Consider the following 23253-nt stretch of genomic DNA (forward strand, 5'->3'; position numbering starts at 1 on the left):
AGTCAAAAGTGTCAGACGGAGAGAACAGCCTTCCTCTGTCTGTCTCCCTGGCTGGGCTGACACAGTGGCTGCGGCACAGACGGCGGACAGCTGCATCTCTCTGGCTTCCTCTATTTGCTATTTGGAAACCAGTGACTTCATTACCGCAGACCAGTGCAGCTGCACTCTCTAGCTGTCTCCTGGGCTGTCTGCTCTGTCTGTCAGTCTGTGTTCTTGTCAGTCATTCTCTTGGGCTGTATCTAATTGGATTCTGGCAGGCTTGCTAATCGTTCACTGTACTGCTTTTGCTCTCTCTCTTCCACCCTCCATCTTGACACCAGACTGCCTTTTTCTCCTAGGTACATGTCCTCACCCTCCTTGACTTACACTCTGCTCTTTCCTCTACCTTCTCTCCTGACAATCATCTCCCTTCTTCTAACCCAGACAGTCCTGCTGTTGCCCGCATGTGTCTGTAAACAGTCAATACCCCCAGGGCCCCAATCAGTGGACAGTAACAAAATAAGCAGCCAAATGACCCGATAAGTCGATCGTTACATAAGCAATAAGACCACTTGTGTGCGTCTGCGAGCCGGATGAGAGGGAAGCCAGTGGCTATTGATCGGGCCTCCGACCTTGATGGATGTGGCGAGTTGTAGGGTGACACGGACACTGAGCAGAGAGGGAGAACGAGCTGAAAGGGAAGCAGGACGCCGAAGAAGAAGAAGAAGTAGAAGAAGAGTGAAACAGACTGACTGAGTTAGAGGGACCACAGCTGGTGTTGCATAAGTTCCTGTCTGTGTTCTGACAAGTTAACCTCACCTCTGCTTCTGCTCTTGCCTGCTTTCATTTTTGTAACTCAGACAGACAGACAGACAGACAGACAGACAGACAGACAGACAGACAGACAGACAGACAGACAGACAGACAGACAGACAGACAGACAGACAGACAGACAGACAGACAGACAGGTAGGTGTTCACAGAGCTCCCCTGGGGGAGACACTTGAGCAAATGAGGTTAGAGTGACAAAGAGAAGCGTGAGAGGAAGAAGATGAGACAGGTAGGTGTAGTTGTCTCAGGTTGTCTCAGTCACAAACTGCTCCACACTTTTGCTGTCTCCCATAAAACAGACCACAGCCATCAGCTTGTTACAGAGAGTTGGGCCCCAACTGTTCTTCCCCCGAGTTGAAAATTAACCTCCGCAAGACCTGAGCTGAACCACAAATCTAGCCTGGAACAGCCCCTCTTGGTCATCCAATCGCATGCCGGCTGGCTCACATTTCCCCAGCTAACAGTCACTCTTCTACCCCCCACCCCACCCAGACACATATTTCTACGTCTGTCGGTATGTCTTAGCATTTCCCAAAGAACAATTACCCACTTATGCTAAACACACAGCAGCGTCTTTGAATGCTGGCCCAGCGTAACCTACAGCCTACATGCATGTATGCAGTTTGATGTGAGAGACTGTCCGTGTACCCTGAGCACAACAGGCTGTGGCTTGGCCAGTGTTTGCTGCCTGTTGTAAAGGGCTAAATGGGGCCCCACAAGGTAGGAGGGGCTGAGCCAAGGGGCCTCTGGTATGTCACCATCAGGTCAGTGCCAGTATCACGGCTCCATAACAGCATTGCAGATCACTGGAGGAACGCCAAAGTCATTACGTATGTGTTTTTCTTTTACAGACGAAAAAATCTTCACACGTTTACAGCTGAAAACGGTTCAAGGCGTTTGATTTACTGTTCAGACTTGTTGCACCAGACCGCAGCTTTCCCCTGTGAACTACAACCCCACATTAAAATATGTCCCGCTGGCTGGCTGGTTATAATTTCCCACCACAGCAGCAGCCTGTTATTTTTCACGGTTTCCTCGGCCTGGACTCCTTTCCCACCTCACCACCAGACAAAGGAGGAGATAATGCTCTGCTGTGGGACTGATGTGAGCTGGAAGCCACAGCAGCAGGCAGCAGAGATAGGTCAGTCCAGATACAGTGGAGCCTCTGCCACGTCTGCCAACAGTCTCATAGACTAAACAAACTAGCTAAGCCCCTCCCACCTGAACGTCCTGCAGGCTTTAAAAGAGTCCTGGATTGACAGTCTGTTTGCGTGTTCACTGTGCTTTGGCTCTGCACCCTCAGGGCGTCAGACCAGTTTGTTGTAGGAAAATGAGTAGAGAGAACAAGTGAAAGAGAGGGGGATATAATGGGCTGCTAGTTCAAACAAGAATGTAAAAGGAGAAAGCGGCTTGGACTGTAACATGGCTGAGTAGCTCGCCCGGCTTGTTGCATGAGAGCGGGATAATGAGGAGTCTTGGTATTAATTAATCGATGTGTTGATGAGAAGATTAAGTGTCCAATGTCTGGTCTCCCTGGGTGACAGTCAGACAAACAGGTTGTGTGTGTGTTGGGGGCAGGGAGTCGGACGCAGGGGAGGTGTACTGTAAAGAGGCGGTGGGAGCCTGCCAGCCTCTGCGTGTTGTGTGTAAGCAGAGAGCGCGGCACGTTTGCATTTGAAAGACTCCTCTGTGCTGCTTTCCCAGTGGGAACGGTGATTAATGAAGATATAAATGGAGCGACCCAGAGACGGCGTTTTCCATAGGAGCATCATATGCACAGCAGACGAACACACATTACACACCGTACAGGCACTTAGACTCCCCCTCTGTCGCATTTTCTCCCACCGCAGTCTCCCAGACAGGGAGATAAACACAGGATATCAAAGGCGTGTCATGAGTCCCACTGGGCTGCCACCCGGCACATCCACAACACATTAAGCCCAGCCACTACACCGATCAATTATTCATGATGCAAACAGAGAAATCATGGTGAAATAGTCAGCCCATGCGATTAAAGGAATCCCCATCTCCCCACTTTGCCAATCATTTATTTGCATGTTCAGTAATAGCTTGTCATTTCCATATGGAAGCCGTTCTGTTTACGTTGTTCTGCCGCTCAGGTGCACGTTGATTCCTTTTTGATAAACAGCCTGCACATGGTTAATTGCACACAACAGCGTACACGCCAGGTAAAGTGCTGCTGTGGCCCATGCTAGTTCTGACCTTCAGCCTACGCACCAGATGAAAGCAAAAAAAAAAAAAGTAGAGCAAACTACTGTGAGATGTTAACTTGCCAAGCTTGGAGGTGATTACTTGCCTGCCCTGGAAGCCCTTTATTTGCAGCCTCACCTTTGCTCCACTAACATCAAACACCCTCCAACTGTTTCTTTCCCTTCCACTGCTGCCGGCTTCTGTACCCTGTAAATCCTTATCGCACCAGGGGCCTGACTGATGTTGCTCAGGGCAAGGCTGTAAAGTTTGCAACTGGGAAACAGACCATATTAGTGAAGGTGAAACAAGTGACATTTCGTGGTTTACCCAGTCTTCCATATCTCTCTGCCTCTGCCTTCCCTGCCAAGTATGTTTATCTCACTGCTTATTCCCACCTGCAGTGCTGCTGCTCATGGGAATCATCCATCTCCCTCATTTTTCTTCAGGCAGACACACTCAACATTCACTCTCCTTTGCCTCATGCCCCTCAGGGGTCCAAACCAGCTCGTCGAGATCCTGTAAATAGGTGACAGTTTCCCTCTGGATCCTCTGCACAGCCCCTCTGCACCTCTTCAGATCATCAACTAAGTAGTAGTAATCCTCAAGGTCGTTGACCTCAAAGTGCTATTAATTATCCAATGGCTTTCATGAAGGGTATATTGTGTTGTTTTTTTATTTGAGTATACTTCAGCTACAGGGGCCTCATTAAGTGTTGCATGTGTTGAGACCGGTGAGTGCTCTTTAGCATCCTTGCATGCAGGCTTATAGAAAAGTCCTCCTTTACTGTCCCCAAGCAACAGAGTGGTGTGTGTGTGACTCGTTTAGTGCAGTGTTTTCGATCATTGCGTGTCCAACTCTGGCTCTGCGTTTTCTCCGTATTAAACTGCCTTGCTGCTGGGGCGGCTGGGCCTGGGTGCCCTTGACTTTTTTCCTTTTGAAATAAAATGAAGCATCGCCTTGTGGTTTACGGTCTGGCTACATTTTAACCAGATCCTATGACAAGCTGCTTTGTTATGCCAGACATCTTCTGTGTCATCAGTGTTAGATTTTGGCGGCTGAGACACATCCTGATCCCGGATGAGGCCATATGTACAGTAGATCTTCAGAAGTTTGACTCATGGTGAAGAATTATAGCCTCTAGCTAAATGATGGTAGAACTTTGGCAAGTTTGCCTCAGCTGACGGCTGGTTTGGCAGACGATCTGGATTCCGTCTTCTCTCTTCAGTGAAAACAATTTAAAAGAAGTAATGTTTGAAATTTAAATCAAAAGTCAAACTTTTCTCCCCTTGTGTCATCAGAAGTGAAAGACAAAAAGCCATACTCTGACGTGAGCTTTGAACATGTCTACATGATGACATCTCTTCTTAGAAAGATGACACACACTCATTCACTCAGACACACACACACGCGGTAGCACGGGATGCTGTGCTAATGACACAGTCTACAGTCCTGAGATAAAAGGAAGTCAAATGGGTCAAACACAGCCAGAACAGAAACACAGCCAGACACTCGAGACACAATCACCACCACCGTCAGCCACTTCCTCCCGTCACCACGCCAACCCCATCCTGCAGCGTGAGTCACGGTGCTCCATCAGCGCTGCAGTCTGCTCTGAACTCATCAGCGTCACGGTGGAGCCAGGACAAAGATTTATCACCGTCCTGCTCTGTTTGATCTACACCCAGGTGTGTTCACTTAGAGCTCTGACTCAAATGTAATGACATTTACCAATCCCAGCCGTGCTTAACTCAGGCTGCTGCTGAGCGTGCCGCAGACGGCGACGGCTCTAACGAAACAAGTCTGGTGATCAAGTGTGTGAGGACTGTGGGTTCACCTGCTTTACTTTCTGGTTTGTTCCTATCAGTGCAAGCAGGATGGGTAATGAATAGCCGCCCCCGACCACATGCTGCCAGATTTCTGCGTGTGTGGGTTTTTGAAGTTAAAGTTCTTCTCTTAATTATTCTGATTTTACAGTTAAAAAAGTACATGTATCTCGTGAATCTTGCAGCTCATAAGCTTCTGTGAAACTTGCGAGCAATGGTCTTCAGAGACTTGTTTTGAAAACCAGGGCTTGTCACAGAGAGAAAGAGAGAGAGTAGAGTCATGGTGGCTGATGGATTTGCATTACTGGAGCTATGTGTGTGTGTGGGAGAGACAGGCGAGCCCGAGGGGCCCGGACAGCAAAGCCAAGCTGCCCATGCAAAGACGAGCAGTAGAGGCTTCAAACAAGCTACTGCATGTAATATGGATGAGACCAGAGCTCCCTGCAGAACAGTCAGAGGACCCAGGGCTGGATTTAACTGTCTCTCTTTCCATGTGTCTGTAATAGATTTAACCCTGCGGGGCGTTTCAGCCAGGTGGAGGTTTCTCTTTGCAGAACTGGGACTGTATCATAGGTCAGCCCCCCAGTACCCTCACCCTTGCTCCAGCCTTCAGTTTATCTTGCCTTGTCTTATATCCCTCCTCCTCTGGCCTTGTTGTGGACAGCGAGGGCCAGGCAGGCATTGACATTTACTGCAGTACTCCACATTACAGCAGAGCAGCCTCCTGTGCTGAGGAAGAAGTAAACAAACCACGGATCGATAAATGACTGCATGTGAGCGCCTGTAAAGCAGGGTTTAAGTCAAGGCCAACTCCAACTCCTGCATTAAAACTGCATCATTTAACACACTTCTTTAACTGTAGAGCTTTTCATGTATTAGACTTCAAGTAAAGACTTAATTTCTACCTTTTTACTGATTCTAACGAGCCAGAAATCAGGCTTTTGAAGCAGCCTTCAGCACATATTTTGATGCTTTTGAGAGAATGCTGTGTAATTCATTGCAAAGACAGAGGGTTGGGCAGTGTCTCCATTTTGTGTTTTCTCTCTGTAGAGATAGCAGAGCATTGCTGGCTTGCTGACAGCCTCTCTCGGCTTTCAGTCTGCTTAGCAACGCTCGTCCTCTCTCTGCAGCTCTCTCACTTCCCCCTGTCTCCAAGCACTCTGAGTTGTTTCCAGCATCCGAACAGTGAGCCGAGTTCCCTTATATAGAAATCCAGGCTGCAGAGTTGTGTTTCAGTGCTGATAGCACGACTGTTTCTCTTCCTAATTGCAAATTAGAACAACTAACCCACCTCCAAACTGCATCCCCAGGCAGCTATACCTCCTCTGGAGACTTTCTGTTTCGTTTTTGAAGATGGTGTAATACACACGCACACTGGCTGTGATGGAGCTCAAGTGATGATGCATACAGTCATCCACAGACAAGACAAGAGCCCACTGGCCTCATTTTCAGCCCATGTTTCCTCCTGGGAGAATAAAGTGTGTCTGCTTATGTCTGTGTGCACGACACTTTGCTTGCGGTAAAACTACGTCACTCTCTCCACCCTCCTCCTCCTCCTCTTCCTCTGCTGTTTGATGGAGCAGTTGTTTGAAAGGATGTCTGTTTACTTACGTTTGCATCCGTGTCTGTAAGTGTGTTAGTGTCTGAATCCCAGCCTGGTTGACTCACATAGGTGAGCCCCGCCGACAGCTTTGGTAATTAACGCTCTTGGGGGCACTGGGGAGGGAAAGTAGAGCACACGCACGCACACTCGCACATGCACACACACACACACACACACACACACACACACTCACACTCACTCTGCTGCTGTGCTGGAGACAGTAAGCTGCACATGTATATGCAGCTAGTATGCTCTCTTGCGCATGGATGATTTTTAAATGCCCTTCACTGACTCAAATATGCTTCCCTTTTGCATACGTGTGCATATACAGGAGACAAACGTCACTGGCCACATTTAAAGCCGGGCTGTAATGCTTCATGTCAATACTGATGACAGGTAGGGGAAGAAGGGGGTTGCAGGATAGACTAGGATTCATCATTCCCTCATAATCTTGCTTTGAAGGCAAATAATTGATCTGATAGAAGAAACTTGTGTTTTTTATTCTGCAGGTGAAGGCAGCAGAACGTTTCAGATATATGAATGTCTCAGGCAGCATGCTGTGCCTCTCTTTCATAAAACTGCATGATTAAAGCCAAAGTGATCTCATGTTGCAATATGTCTGGTCTGGTCATGACCATTAATCACTGTTCTCAACACTGATGATTTGATTAGTGTGCTTCTAGCCTTCTGATGCAACAACCAGGCAGCGAACAGCAGAGTTACAGCATGCATCTGAGTAATGTTTCATTAAGTTCTCATTGCGCTCAGCTATATTGATCCATAAATCATGAAGTGTGCGACGGATTTCATTCTGAAGTTACCGGATATCAATGTTGTTGTGTTAAGATTGCAAATTTCTCAACATCTGAAACAAAAAAAAAACAAACACTGATTTTAGAAAGACGACATTTGTATTAACTTACATTTGGGAATCTGCATCCAGGACATGTTTTTGTTGTTTCTACTTGATAAATGCCTTCACTGATTAACGATCAGACTCATCATGGAGCCATTCTCTAGCTAATAGATCAGCACTAATCTTCTTTGTAATAATCACAGTAACTTCATGCGTAATGCCACTCAATCATTTAGCATGGTAGTGTTTTAAAATTAAGTCAGACAGCTGAGTGTTGACCTGTAAGCCGAGACGATTACACATGACTTTATATTTTTTAGAAAAAACACTAAGTATTTGATTGACTGACAGACACTTTGAAGGTTATTCACTTGTTTCATTAACTTGTTGTCAAATACGGCACTGTTCACCAGTTCTAGCGTCTCAGATTTCAGTGTTAATGATTTTCGAAATAATATTAATAATCATCTGTGTTTAATAGCTCCTTTAGAAACAAATGTTTACAAAGAGCTCTGACAAAAAAACGCATGGCACAATTCAAGAAGATGACGAAATGAACCGTTAACAGACAGAGAAGTGTAGAAAATGCTAACAATGCAAAAAACGAGAAAAAATGTAAATTATACAGAATAAAAGTATGAAACATTAGATAAATAATTATTCTAGAGGTTAATAAAAAACATTGATGAAAAGAAGACATCACGTCACAAAAAATAGAAAAAGATAGATTAAGAAGATCAACATCATAAATTGAAATGGAAATAATAAAAAATAAATATATATAAAAAGATTTTTTTACAGAACAAATAAATACATTTTAATTAATTAGTTTAATAAAATAGAAAAAAATTAAAAGGTTTTTCTTTATTAAACATTAATTTGGATTTTTCCCAAATGATGAAATTGATCGTCAACTGCAGTCACAGTATGTCACAGTCATGTCTTTAATGTGTGAGTGACATGGGTGATGTGGGTTACCTTGGCCTGCTTTGTGTATTCCAGTCAGACAATTTGTCCATTCATGAGGTAACATTATTACAACCCTGCTCATGTACTGCTGTGAATATAGACTGAAAGCCGCCTCCTGGGACTTGACTGTGAAACATGAGAACCGGAGGAGGAGAAGGAGGAGGAGGAGGAGGAGGGGGATGTAGGGAGATGAATAGAAAAATTGATCGAGAGTCTAAAGAGATGTCATTTTATGTGAAGGATCACAGAGAAGTGCTGCAGCTGGTTTCCAAATTTAACTCCCCGTCAGTGGTGGAGCTACAGACGATGGGCATGTGTGGGAGATTCCTTATGACGACTGTTTTATCCTGCTTCATTTGCTCCCTTTGGTCTGATAGGCTATGTCCATCAAGGCTATGGTGTGTGGATTGTAAAATGGCTGACTGTAGCCATGGAGGAAGGAGCACAACTACACGTTGCAAGGGGTGTGTTTGTGTGACGTGCATGTGATAACTGTCTAGACGGCGTGCCCATGTGGCGCAAAAAATGTGCCCGGGGCCTGAAGCCAAAGCAACCAGGGAGTGAACCTGTCCTTATCTGCTTGTGTGTGTGTGTGTGTGTGTGTGTGTGTGTGTGTGTGTGTGTGTGTGTGTGTGTGTGTGTGTGTGTGTGTGTATGTGTGTGTGTGTGTGTGTGTGTGTGTGTGTGTGTGTGTGTGTGTGTGTGTGTTAGAGTCTGGCATGACTAGTCTGGCTGATGCTTATCAGTGTGCTTGTCTGGTTCTGTTCTTTCTGTTTTGTGTTTGGAAAGAGGGAGGAACAGGTGTGTATGTGTGTGTGTCAGGGGTAAAGGAACAAACAGACAGACAGTCACATGCTGTCTGTTTGTCTCTTCATCTGTCTTGGCTGTCTGCCTGGTTTTTGTCTGTTTTCCTGTTTACCTCTGTCACCTGTTTGTCCAACTGTCCACCTGTCTGACCTGTCTTCACCTGTTCCCTGCACCGTGCTCCACCTCTCTCTTTGTCCAAAGCTGAAGTGAGTGAAGATAGAAACAGAGAACAACAGAAATGGGTAAAATGATACAAGGCTCAAACAAGATAGAGGATAGTTTGATGAAACAAAATGAGATCTTAACAATAAAATAAATAAAATAAGATCAGAAAAATAAAAAGTAGAATAAAATAAAATAACAAAAAATAAGATGGAACAAATAATCAAATCAAATCAGTAAAATAAAACCAGAAAATACCAGAAAAATAAAATAAGATAGAATTAAAAAATCAATAAATAATTAAAATAAAATCAGTAAAATACCAGTAAAATACAATAACATAAATTAACATCAAATAAGATAGACTAAAAGATAACATAAAATAATTTTAAAACAATGATAATAACAGTTTTAATGATAATAATGCAGTCCAGGGCTAAAAGGAATTTACTCCAAAGTAAAAGTCAGATTAAAAAGGTAAGTCTCTAGTTTACTTTTAAAAGCATCCAAAGAGCTCGCCAATTTAATGCCCAGAAGCAGAGAGTTCAGAGTTTAGGAGGCTAGAAACAGAGAGCTCTCTTGCCGGCACTTGTGACGGACACATGAGGAACAACCAGCAGCTTTGAATGTAAGAACCTTGAAGTGACGACACATGACTGCTGGCTATCTGACTCTTACGCAGCTCTGACTCATTGAAGAAGGACATAAAGTTAATTGAAATCCTTGGCACAGAATCAGTATTCCCACCTGGATGCATGCAGGATGAGTCATAGATGTTTATGAAGTTTTCCTGAAACATTTAAAATCGACTGCATCATTCAGAACTTTTATTTGTTGTCAGGGCAGATATAGTTCTGATGATGAGTGTAAGACTTATAACATATATTCTGACTTCCTAGGACTTCTAAGAATAACTGATGACTGAAGTATTAACAACAGATAACCAGTCAGGAGCTGAACACTCAGTCCCAGTCATCTCATTCCACAGTGCTGACTTAATTACCCAAAGAAAAGTGTATTCCTTTAAATGCCCCACTTTGCAGCCTGCTTCCCTTGTGGGCTGTTATTGATTTGGCTGCTGAAACAAAGTGCGGCTCCCGGTCCATGGATAAATGGCTTATTGGATTAAGACCTCCATATAAAGGCCTCTGGTGTGTGTATGTGCAGGTGGGACCACCAGAGCACCAGTTAAACACAGAGACTGGGTTTTATAGACAAACTGGACAGACGTACATAAGAGCAGATATCAGATGAGCTCAAAGAGGAGACGAGAGGTTTCAATGAATGGTTTCAAGTTGTTGAATGGTTTATATCCAGGAAGTAGACATGTCTATGTATCTGTAGCCTGATCTTTGACACAGTTGACGACTGCAGCAGAACAGGATGTGGTCTAGAAACAGACAGGGCGTGACTGACTGTCTCTGCGACTATGTGTATGTGCGTGTGTGTGTGTGTTCCTCCTTTCCTCCCTTGCCGTCTGAGGCAGAATGAAAAGGCACCCAAATAAAAGCTGTTTACTTCCTCCTGAGAGGGGAAGAAAGGAGAATGAGTCGCATTACTGCGTCCTCCTCTGCTGCCCACCACCGACCCCCATACTCCTCCTCCTCCTCCTCTGTCCTGAATGCCAGCCTCATGAATGGCTCAGAGGGGGAGGAGGAGGGGGAGGAAGAGGAAGAGGGAGGATGGGTGGCACAGTTCTGTTTTGGGAACCCCTCTGTTTCGGTCCCACGAGCGAGATTGTGGCTCTCGCCTGGGGTTTGTTTCCATACACAACCAGCGATGCCCGGGTTTCAACAGATGTGAAGACAATCGGGCCCAACAGTGCTTCTGTTTTAGGGCACAGGAGGGATTTTTAAATAGATTTTAATAACACACACTTACACACAAACACACACAAGGCCTGCTGCTCTGGGATTAAAGGTCAGAACCGAGGCGCTCTTTATTGTGCCCTAGATAAGATATGCCATGGGGTTTGTTGAGGCTAGTTGTGTGTTGTGTAAGTGTGTTGTATCCTGGGCAAGGCTTTACTGTGTGACCGTTTTAGTAGCTAATTCTCGGAAGTCTGAACGCTAAGAAGAACACTCTTGGCATTGAGCATTGGGCGCAATTGAGCTCACATCTAGGGCTCTGATTTAAGATTTTCATTTATTAATCTGGATTTTAAAAGGTTGTTCGCTGAAGACAGAGAAAAGACAACAATGTCATTAAAAAAAATCTTAAACAGCGACCCAAAAATGAAGTAATGAAATAAATGCCAGTGAATGTTTTTTTTTTCATTTATAAAGTCACATGTTTATTCTCTCAGCCCTCGTTGTATCTCCTACATACATGTCACCCTTAACCCGACCTAGCTGCTCAGATTTTGTAGAGCGACATGTTGAGCTTTGTTTGGAAATGTTGAAATGTTTGGTTGTTTGTGTTTACAGATCAACCCCCCGATCATGATCCCTTCGCTCCTACATTTTTCACACTAAGAGCTGATTTGCTCCACGGAAAATACAACACTTGAGTGTATACATGTGTAGGGGAGGCTGGGAAGCAGTGCATGTGTTTTATTATACATGTATGGAGAGAAGGTGTGTATTTGTAGCATGTTACTGTGTGTGTGTGCGTGCTTATCTGCTCTGAGACGGCAGTCATCTGGAGTGTCCATGTGACTTGAGTGTAGGAGGAGGAGAGCTTGACCTCGGACTTGTTTGCACTTTGCGTGGTAGTGTGTCAGACTTTGTGTGTGCGTGTGTGTGTCTACCTTTAGCTGAGATACTTATAAATTACTCTAAGAGTAGAAACGAAGCCAGGCACCTCCCGTTGTTGTCTGTGGGTGTGAGCAAAGACCGGCTTGACCTGAAAGAGACTCGTTTATAACTTCTGCTACAACGTAATATGTTAGATTTTTGTGAAGTTAAAGCCTCGACTCAAATCAAAAGTCCACTCTCTGTGAATGATACAGTGGGGCTCTCTCTAGAAATGTAATGAAACATGTTATGCTTCATGAGTTGATTTTCATTTCTGGGTGAAATTGAAAAGACTTTGAGGTGGTGTTGGCTTGGCGGTTTGAGCGTGCCGCAAGTAAAGAGGTGATAGTCCTCATCGCAGCGGTCCGGTCTCTGACCATGGCCATTTTCTGCATATCTTCCCCTGCTTTCTGCTCCCCTCAGCAGTCTCTCTTCAGCTGAAGGCAAAAATGCCAAAAAATACTTTAACAATAATGAAAAAACTTCCATCAAATGAAGTGCACAAGCCTGAAATTGCACTTTTTAGCACAGCTGTTTACACAAGAGCTCTCAAAAATGTCCTCCTCCATTTCAAATACCCCATTGCATTAAATATTCCTGCTTCAAAATGAAACTGAACCAGATGCAACAAGTGGTATGGTTTAAAAGGCATGTTGGTGCTTTGCAGTGTTGGGCACAGATGGAGCTCAGGGTAAAAAAAACCCGACAAACACGGCTGCTGCTGAAGTGCATTTACTCTCCTCCGCCTGCGTTAGCCAGACTGTGTATGGTAATGTACGGTCATGGATGTCTGTGTAGCAGAGTGGTGCTTGTTATTGTTGGATTTAACAGCACTCAGGCTACACATACACACGCAGAAAAACACTTTATGCTCCATTAATGCATCTGCTTTGGAAATGTCACGTGTGCTAATGGTCTGGGGACCAAAGTGAGGCTCTGGAAATGGGTCATTAAAAAAGTTCACATGGCTGTGTGTGTCTAGAGGGGTATGTTTCATCTGGCTGTGTAGTGCAGGGATGAACTATGTGAATGTGTGTGTGTGTGTGTGTGTGTGTGTGTGTGTGTGTGTGTGTGTGTGTGTGTGTGTGTGTGTGTGTGTGTGTGTGTAGCTGTAGCGGCAGGCAGACTGCTGGTGATTAGGAACAACAGGGCAGAGTTCAGCTGAGCGAGTGTGTGGAATGCTAATCCACATTGTCATAAGGCGAGCTTCAGCCTGACAAAGGGCTGAAGACATGGGGGGTTTGGGGCTGTTTGTGTATGTGTGTGTGTGTGTGTGTGGTAGGTGTGTGTTTGTGTGTGCCTTAGACCCAGATAAGAGAGGTGCTTCATTATTGTAGATCAGGGCCGAGCAGCAGCATGGTGTGTTAATAAAGCAGAGGGGGGGGGGGTGGAAAGGTGGAAGGAAGGAGAGAAAAAAATGGGGGACGGGGGAGAGGAAAACAGCTGTGTTGAAATGTGCAAACGTTTGCACCTGAACACATTCATTAAGGAATAAAGAGTGCAGAGCTGCAGGAATAATGAGCAGGAGGATGGGTGTGTGTGTGTGTGTGTGTGTTAGAGTGTGTGTGTGTGTGTGTGGGGATGGGTGGGTGGGTGGGTGGTTGGCGTTAAGCTGTCAACTGTCAGGAATTACAGGGAGAGACACAAGCAGCCATTAGTGGAACATGTGTGTGCTTTATTTGAGGATACACATTCACCCAAAGCGTACGTGCATGTGTGTGTGAACATCCATTCACCAACGCCGTCTTAGAATTTCTTTCATGTACACACACACTCACACACACTCACACACTCGCACTCACACAGTTACCTTTTAATGAGCTGTCAGTTGTCTCATCAGCAGAGTGTCTGCTGTCGCCGGGGTCGAGCAGATGAGAGACCCCTGGCTGACCTGGTGTTAATGTCAGTTTGGCCTCATGCACGCTCCCTCTGTGTGTGTTTGTCTCTCCTGAACACACACATTGGTGCAGGGGTAGTCACAAGTTTCAGACTATGGGGACTGTAACACACACACACACACACACACACACACACACACACACACACACACACACACACACACACACACACACACACACACACACACACACACACACACACACACATTCAGACAACCTTGATAAAAGGAATCCAGCCAGTTAAGACCCAGCTCTCCTCTGCACCACTGCAGCGGGTTTATTGTTGTTTCTGTCAATTCAACCTTCTCTCTATCGCTGCCCTGTCCCATCACACACACACCCTCTCTCTCTATCCTTCTCTTTCTCTGCCTCCCCCCTCCTCCCTCCTCCCTACTCGTCAGTGCTGCAGTGCTCCTTCTGGAAAAGAAAAAAAAAAGAAAAAGGAAAAACTACCAACCACAAGCTCTTGTAAACGGACGAGCCCCCTTCTCTATAGACACATGCAGAAAGACACACCTGGCAACGCATATGGCTCCAGCCTGTTAGATTTGCATGCACAAGCTCACTTAGCCGTGCCTTTGTAAACAGAGGACTCTCCCCTCTTTAGTGCACATATGCAGTCACATCCACACGGAGTAGTTGTTTTGACGTTAATGGAGACATAACAGACATGTAAACAGGTGCAGATGCAGACAGTAACATGTAACGTGTTGTTGGAATTAAAACATCAGTATGCGATTTTATGACGAACTGCTTGACGACACTCGTAACCATGTTTCCGCATAACTAGTCTTTAAAATATTGTCCTTCAAAATTAAACTTTGACCTTGCTAACACTAATTCAAAAACCTACTGCTAGGCTAATATAGATGTTTACGAGCTAATACCTAGCTGTCACACTAATCCGGCTTCATTGTTCTGAGGCTGTTTAGCTATGGTGAAGACAATGTATCAACTGATGCTAAGCAGGAGAAAATCCTTACATCTGTCTGATGAAAGGATGTTTGTTTATTATTCACTATATGTCTGTGTGTGTGTGTGTGTGTGTGTGTGTGTGTGTGTGTGTGTGTGTGTGTGTGTGTGTGTGTGTGTGTGTGTGTGTGTGTGTGTGTGTGTGTGTGTGTGTGTGTGTGTGTGTGTGTGTGTGCGCGCACATTCTGTGGATAAACGTTTGGAGATGGCTTTAAAAGGCTTGTAAGTCAATTATTGATGCTTTCTACAACCTCTATCTGTCTTTCTCCCTTCCTTCTTCTCTTTTCCTGTTTCCTCCTCTCCTCCCACGTTATCTCCTCTCCTTCGTCCCTCCCACTGTCCCGTCTCTCGTCTTTCTCTCGTCTGTTGCTGTGGGCTAGCCGGCGGTTCGTATTCTGCAACGCCAGAAAGTCTCGTTCCTCCGGTGCCTGTGCTACCTGTCAGTTCGGCTGAAAGTGTGTGTGTGTGTGTGTGTGTGTGTGTGTGTGTGTGTGTGTGTGTGTGTGTGTGTGTGTGTGTGTGTGTGTGTGTGTGTGTGTGTGTGTGTGTGTGTGAACTGTGTGTGTGTGTGTAGTGTCAGGCCTGTCTGCCGCAGATAAGCATCAACTCCATCAGCTTGTGGCCTCTTGCTGAGTGTGTCCTGGATTTGCTCAAAAAACACACACACACACGGACGGACGCACGCACACAGACACAACTAGAGGCAGTGCCAGCAGTATTTACTGAACACACATGGCTCAGAGGATACGAAGCTGACACAATGAATCATAAACATTCAACAGAAAATATGTCTTCATGTTGAGCGAGTGGCTGGCTCCTACCGCGTCACATGTATACCAGTGAATCACACACACGGAAAGCACATAATGACAGGCCATGTTGTATCCGTGTTGACTGCGAGTTAGGCTTCTCTTCTGTTTTATTCATAGGCTTCCCTCAGCGGGCTCATTCAGCTTCTACTCCTAACTTATCCCTTTTCCTGCTGCCTTCCTTTTCTCCCACACTGCATCACTCCTTCTGCTGCTTTTAATGCCACATTTGTCTCCATTCTCTATCTCTTGGATGTCATTTGTCTCTATTTCCTTTTGTTTCAATGCCATTTGTCTCCCCTCCTCTGTGACTGCGGTTGTAATTTTTTCCTCACTACTTCCTTCCCTCTCGTTCCCACGCTCCCTGACAGTCTGTGCATCATTTTAATTGTTAAGAGTATCCAATCAAACATATTGAACACAGCTCTCCATCTTGATTAGGCTTAGCTTTTGCATGTGTGTGTACACGCGTGTTAACCGCCCTCCCTTTCTCTCCGTGTGTTTCAGAAGGCAGTGGACGAGGAGGAGAGCCAGGTGAGGAAATCCTCTGCAGGACTCTGCTCTCCAGGCAGCAAGTTACCCGACTCCGACCCTGCCAGAAAGGTCAGTCGTCTGTTTCCCTCCCAGTATCCGTCCGCACCCGTCCCTCCATCACCTCCTACTGCTCCAACATCCCCCCCTCCCCTTCTTCCTCCCTCCTCTACACACAGGTCACCTCTCAGGGTCACTATCCCCCACCCTGACTGACAGACACACACCCCCTGTTCAGCCATTCAGAGCGGCACGCTTCTCCTCTCTGACCTGTCAGGAAATATACTCATACTGCTGCTGAAAAGCTCTGCTCTCCACCTCCCCCCTGCTGCAGCACACACACATCAACTTTACAGGCACACACTTGGAAGAAGCTCTTTATCATGATTATCTTTTTTCTTCCAGCACACACACACACACACACACACACACACACACACACACACACACACACACACACACACACACACACACACACACACACACACACACACACACACACACGGACGCACAATTTATCTCTCCTGATGGCTGATGGATGATCCCTCATCCACATGTACGCATGCATATATTAGCTTTATTAGATTATGGTTCCAGGAGCGCCATGTGCAGTACAGCACATTCCCTTCTCCTCCTGCTGCGTCCCTCCATGTATTCATATATGTAGTATTCAAATGTGTGTGTGTGTGTGTGTGTGTGCATGTCCCGGTAAGTGTACCCGGGCATGCATGTGATTTCCATTCTGATCATTCATCCAGCCACCGGCAAGATCAATACATGTGGAAGATATGATTCTGTGTAATTGTATCCAGAACACAGAAGCAGCTTAAGAGAGTGTGTGTTGCTGTAGTGTGTGATGCTTATGTGTGCGTTTGTTTTCTTCACAGGGGAAAACATCTACTCCCACTCTGGTGTTCAACCGTCTTTTCTCGGACATCAAGGAGGAGCCAGGACACCCCACCATGGTCCATCCCAGGTACTACATCAACCGTGATTAATTAACACCACACCAGGGCTCCAGCTATGAGATACTTCATAACCTAATTATCTAAAAGGTTGTAGGGGTTGGATGATTGTCAAAAACTTTAGGTTATGGTTATCAGAGTCCGAGCTGACATCTTTAAATGTCGTTATCAGTCTGAGAGTCGGCCCATGATCCAATTATATTTGATTAAAACATTTGAGAGGATTCAACCAGGAAATGGTTAGCATTTTTGTTTTGTTAAAAACTGAAACTCCTCCAGCTGCCACATCAGTGTTGACGTATTCATTTTGGATATACATGCCCCCTTGCTCTGCTGAAATACTGACAGAGTATTCTCAGGTTCCACTTCGACTTCACTTTCGTTATCAAACTGAAAAAGAAATCCCCGTCTCTAATTCGCTGCTGCTGCACTCCCTCCTCTACTCTATTCGCTCCTTGTCCTCCAGCCTTCATCACGTGTGCCGCTCCTCTCTCAGCCTTCCCTCCCCCTCCTCTGCCTCCCTCCTTCCCTCCCTCAGAGCGTACCAGCCTGTGTTTGGATATGGCACTCCGATAGCTCCGCACTGTAATCTGACCCAGATTAAAACTGGAATTAAATGGTTTAATGGCGCCGCAGCTCCATGTGACTGCCTTGACATACTGACTGTGCGGAGGCGTGCAGACGTCAGGCCAGACAAACTGGCAGGATTAGAGATCTGGTCACCTAACAGCATCACATGGCTGCCACACTCTCAAACCAGTCAGAACTTGCACAGACCAGTTTAGAGCAGGTCTTTTTTTATTGCAACGCTGCATAAAAACTAAGAAAATTCACTGCTGGTCCACATGCACAGCACTTAACGTTGTATTTGGGTTACTACCGACATCCATTAGCGGAACACTTGTCAAATACAAGGCAGCCTTACATTATTCAATCACATCTTAGGCGTTTCATGTGAAGGAGTTTCAGATTCTCACTCAGGCGAGCAGGCAGTGCTTCGTTTTACATCCAGAGTAGAGAGAGAGAGATAGAGAGAGAGGGAGGAAGCAAGCCTCGGCTGCTGTAGTTTTTCAGGCAGAGCCCCACTGAGCTGTCATGCTTAACCTAGTTCACAGCTCCAGCCCATGCTCTGTCTGGAGGGGACTGCTGATGGGGGAGGGGTTCAAAGCTCCTCTCCTCTTCTCTCCTCTCTCTTCCTCTCTTCCATCTGCTTCTCCATCTCTCTGTCTCTCTCTATTCCTCTCTCTCTTTCCTCCCTCCATTTCCCGCCATGCAGCCAAGAATAGACAGATAGTGTTGGCTCAGTGGCTTCAGAGCATCTCCAGGCTCTATCTCTCTCTGTTACTACCTGGACATTTGTGATAAGCCCAGGGTCTGTTTGGGCTGATATCCTGTAAACACACGATAAGAAATATCCATATTCAGTGTTTTCAGCTCCCGTCTTCAGATGCTGCAGTTATTGTATACCACTCTTGTTATACTACTCAGATTCATCTGTTTTATCGCAGTAGAGGAAGTAAGAGCTCCACGTGAGTTATAGCAGACACGTATATGTTGTTGTTTTATGTATATCTGCAACAGCAAAGTCCATAACTCGTAACATTTTATGATCCTTCTTGCAAAGACGGGAGTATGTAAAAGGTAATACTCCTCACATGACGCCTTGAATAACTAAAACAAACACGTAGCAGATGCTTGATTCTTTATGGAGCTAACCAGCAGCAGGGTAACTACACCTGAAATCACTTCACAGAGGGGATTGCATCTTCAGTTTTTGTGTTGGCATTTAAGATTTACCTTCTTCTTCTTCTTTCTCTTCCAGTTACTACCTGTACACATACGATAAGATGGTGGCCCCCAACGTGTCTCTGAGGAGGGAGGCCGAGATGAGTCCTGAGATGTTCGGAGCTCTGCTCAAACACCACTACAACCGCAGAGTGCTGGGCCATGACGAGCCTCCTATGGGTCAGTAATGAGAGATACCTTCATACATAGTTACATGCACTGAGTTCATTCTACACAGTCTGTTTATCAAATGTGTTTCCTCTCCAATTTTATATCATATCAGTGCAGACCTTACTTAGCATTTTTATTAGCACATTTCTCAACAGACACAACTGTTTCTGTGAGAGAAAGCTTCTCTTTTGAAGGAGCATTTTACTTCAGGAAAATTGTATGCAGTGATTTTTAATTTGCTTTTAAAATATAAATAATATGAGCTGATAGATGTGAACATTATTTTGTGTTATAAGCATTTTATTAAAAGGTAACACGATGATAATAAATGCTTGCATCAAAATAAGAATATGATGAATCAAGTCACCCTATTGGCCAAAATGTCATCAGCAAAAAGAGGAGAAAGCAGAATTATTTTCAGAGTTAGGGTAAATATTAGATTTTTGACACAGTAGCTTTAAACAACAGATTTTAACTTAAAGTTTTTATTTTTTTATTTTTTTTATTTTTTGTCTATTTTTATTTATTTATTATTATTTGAAATGTATTCGTTTTTCAAATATTCAGGTAAAGACACACAAGTAATGATGATATGACATAAAATTGACAGATTATTTATAACAAGAAGCAGTATGAACTAGATAAGTTATTTTTATTCAATAAAAAAAAAGAATTATGATATGAAATGTATTAACATTCAAGTAAAGAAACACAAATAATGAAAATATGATAAAAAATATATAAAAAGTAATTCAATAAAAACAATCCCAAAACAAAACTGACAAAAACATCTCATTGACAGTTTATTAACAGCAAGAAGTTGGGGTTAACTTTATCATTTGGACACATTGGCTTGAAACAACAGATGTTATCTTCAAGTTTAATTAGTTATGTATTTATTTATTTATTTATATTAATGCCTCTTTACTTGCTATCCACTGTAATTTGTTTGAAAGGTTGTTAAAATACCCTGTAGTGTTTAACACAGATAATAACAGATCATTGCATATGAATTATTATTTAATAAATCCCCTCTGAGTGTACGGCCTGTGTACATGAGACACAAACATGTCTGACACATGCCTTCTATAAATACATGACACACATGCAGCAAGCATGAGCGGTTAACAAACATCCAACATAAGCAGAAGAGACATGCAGATCCTGTGAATGTAACACACTGAGACACGTGCTTACTGTAAACATACAACTTACAGTGACACACACACATTGACGCACACACAGTTAACATTGCAGCCTGCAGCTATGCACATAATCATGCACTGACCTTCACATAAAACTCATGGGGGACCTCACTATTGATGAACATGGGGGGTGGTAATGGCAGTGACCTCGTCTCTCTCTGCTGTGCTTTATGGAAACTTTAAAGACTGCTTTAATAAAATGTGTTTATACGGTTAATATAGAAAGAGAGAGAGGGAGAAGGAAAGAGAGAGAGAGAGAGATGGAGGGAGGGAGGGGAAATCAGAGGAGTGGTGTCCGTCTGCCATTATTACGCCACGTCTGACTGCCAGCCTGTCTCTCTCTCTCTCATATCTCTCAGGCATTTTGCCCCCACCCCCCTCCTTTTTTTCCTCTCCAACCAATCTGTCTCTCTTGCCTCCATCCTCCCTCTCTTTTCCCTGGCAGCTATCTCTACATCCTTTCCGAGTTCCTCCTCCGTCTGCTCTAGCACTTCCTCTTCCATCCATCCATTCATCCATCCTCGTCTCTTTCATCTCCGCCTCCCTCACAGTCTGCTGTCACTTTCTCTCCCCCTCCTCCTCTTCTCTCTTTTTACTCATTGAATGCTTTCCTCTCCCACTGTCTGTGTGCCTTTCACTCTCTCTCTCTTTTGGCCCTCTCTCTCTCCTGCTTTTCTCCTTTCAACCCATCCCCGCATTATCCACTCCTGTTATTTGTGTGCCTCTACTATCCCATTTGTGTGTGAGTGTATGCACATGTGCATGACAGCTTGAGTCAGTACACGAGAGTCCAGACATGCAGTATGCAGAGCGTGCTGTGTCTTATCACGCACATACAGTATGAGTACATTAGGCTGGGAAGCACAGTACTCGTGCGCCCTCTGTCATTCTCTCTGTTTTTCCTCTTCTGCCCTCAAACATGTCTTCATTACAAGCCTAAACATGTTTCACTGCAGTGTCTGTGCTCATGTAAGAGTGTGACACTGTCTGTTTGATCCCCTCCTGATGTATACCTTAAAGGCCACAGTGAGGGGACATGCCAGAGTTTAAGCGGAGGAGGAGCCCCTGCAGAGCGCCACAGCTCCCACACACGGCCCTTTATTCTTCTTCTTCTCACACACACACGCACACAGACGCACGCACACACGCACACACACACACACACACACACACAAACACACACACACACACACACACACGCACGCACACACACACACACACACACACACACACACACACAGAATCATTTTTGGTTGAAAGTTTGGATCCTCTGCTGTTGCCATGCTGTGCTTGTGTGTTTGCGCTGACTAGAGGTGCGAGCTTCTATGAGGTTGTGCGAGGGTGTTACTAAGCGTAGGCGGGAGTGTGCACCAGCCCGGCTCGCACTTCCTGTCGTTCAACCTCCTCCTCTTTTTTTTTCAATAAAAAGAATCAGTTTTAAAAAACGTCCTCCTTCATCTTCCTTTTTCCTCTCTCCCCAGATCTCCACGCTTCCCCTCCCCTTGCTTCTGGCGCTGAGGAGGCCAAATCCCAACGTGCCACCGCTGCCTCGGCCACCGAGCGGGAATGCCAAACCCAGGCAGTTTCCATGGAGACAAGCAGCCCGAGCTGCAAGAGAGCCACCCGCAACCCCGCCCACACCCCTCCTCCTCCTGCGTCGTCGTTGTTGTCACCGTTAACGGAAGTAGCTGCTAAGGACACAGGCTGTGCATCGAGCAGCGCTGCAGCGATGGTAGGGGGGCTGGAGGACGACAAGGACAGGATCGTTGTGGAAATCATGCAGATGTACAGCAAGCAGCAGGAGAAGCTCAACTCCACCTTGCACAAGCAGCTGCAGCTGGAAATGGTGAGTTGGTGCTTAGAAGAACAAAGACGGGATAAATGAGCTCCTGACTATGCCATAACTGTCCCTGCATATTAAAGACGTCCTTGGCTGAGATATGGAGGTGATGCTCACCTTCCAGTGACCCCTCAATGTCTGCCTCCCACTGCCTGAAAAAATCCAAAACCTACTCCACTCCATCAAAATGTTGCTACCAGATGGTTCAGCAGTTTTAGAAAGCAGTCAGCAACCTGGCTTATGTAAATCAGTGTTTCACTAACACATCACATCATGTGTGATAAAACTTTTATTTTAGTGAGCACACAGAACAATGAGACCTGTGTAATGAATATTACAGTGCACAACTACAGAGTTGCATTAATATCCCAAAATGTGGAATAACCGTCAGGACATCATTCCAAAAACTGTTCTGATGGTATAGATTTCACCTGAGACTTTTTAAAAAAACAAATAAAACACCTTTCCTTTTTCGCTTTCTCCCCTTTGACCACATCCATAGTCCCACAGACTTTTTCTTAGCTTACATACATGGCCTTCAGCTCTCTGATTTTGGCAGCAGGCCACATGAACAGTAGATGTGCATGGGTCCCTTGGGGGAATAACCTCCCCATAGAGTTGCCTCAATGTAAAGCTTTTTCTTCTCTGGAGGTGTTGTTGATATCTCCATTAACTTTGCTCATGTGTCACCAGGAGCTGGAAGCAATGCGTGGAGGTGAGGCGGCGAGGCTGCGGGAGCTGAGCGCCGAGCAGAGAGAGCTGCGCAGCGAGCTGGAGGCGGTGCACAGCGAGCAAGCGCGGCAACTCAGTCAGGCCCGCCAGGAACAGCTGGAGCTGGAGACCCGTCTGGAGCAGCTCCGACAGCAGGCCTGTGCCTGTGAGCCAGGGTCACAACGCCAGCAAGAGGCGCACTACACAGCACAGGTACGGACGAAGCGGGACACACTTGCATGTTCTGAGTGAATCACCAGGACATATACAGTATGCACATTAGCTGCATCATTGGACACATGCTATTTTTATCTGAAGACATAAGGGGGCCAAAGATGCATCAGTGCAGTTAGAGGTAAAGAACTTTGAGAACATGGAGTCTTGTCTCACA

At 45.3% G+C, this 23253-nt stretch overlaps 1 protein-coding gene across 1 annotated transcript in view; it reads left to right on the forward strand.

Annotated features, from left to right (window-relative positions):
• Positions 1-23253, forward strand: part of skila (SKI-like proto-oncogene a) — a 35586-nt gene that overhangs the window by 7368 nt on the left and 4965 nt on the right. The window contains exons 3-7 of the mRNA XM_034702894.1: positions 16162-16257; positions 17073-17161; positions 18973-19115; positions 21793-22157; positions 22845-23075. Coding sequence (XP_034558785.1) covers positions 16162-16257; positions 17073-17161; positions 18973-19115; positions 21793-22157; positions 22845-23075 — 924 coding nt within the window. The remainder of the gene's footprint in view (positions 1-16161; positions 16258-17072; positions 17162-18972; positions 19116-21792; positions 22158-22844; positions 23076-23253) is intronic.

Source organism: Notolabrus celidotus, chromosome 15 (assembly GCF_009762535.1).
Source record: "Notolabrus celidotus isolate fNotCel1 chromosome 15, fNotCel1.pri, whole genome shotgun sequence".
Classification (NCBI taxonomy): Eukaryota; Metazoa; Chordata; class Actinopteri; order Labriformes; family Labridae; genus Notolabrus; species Notolabrus celidotus.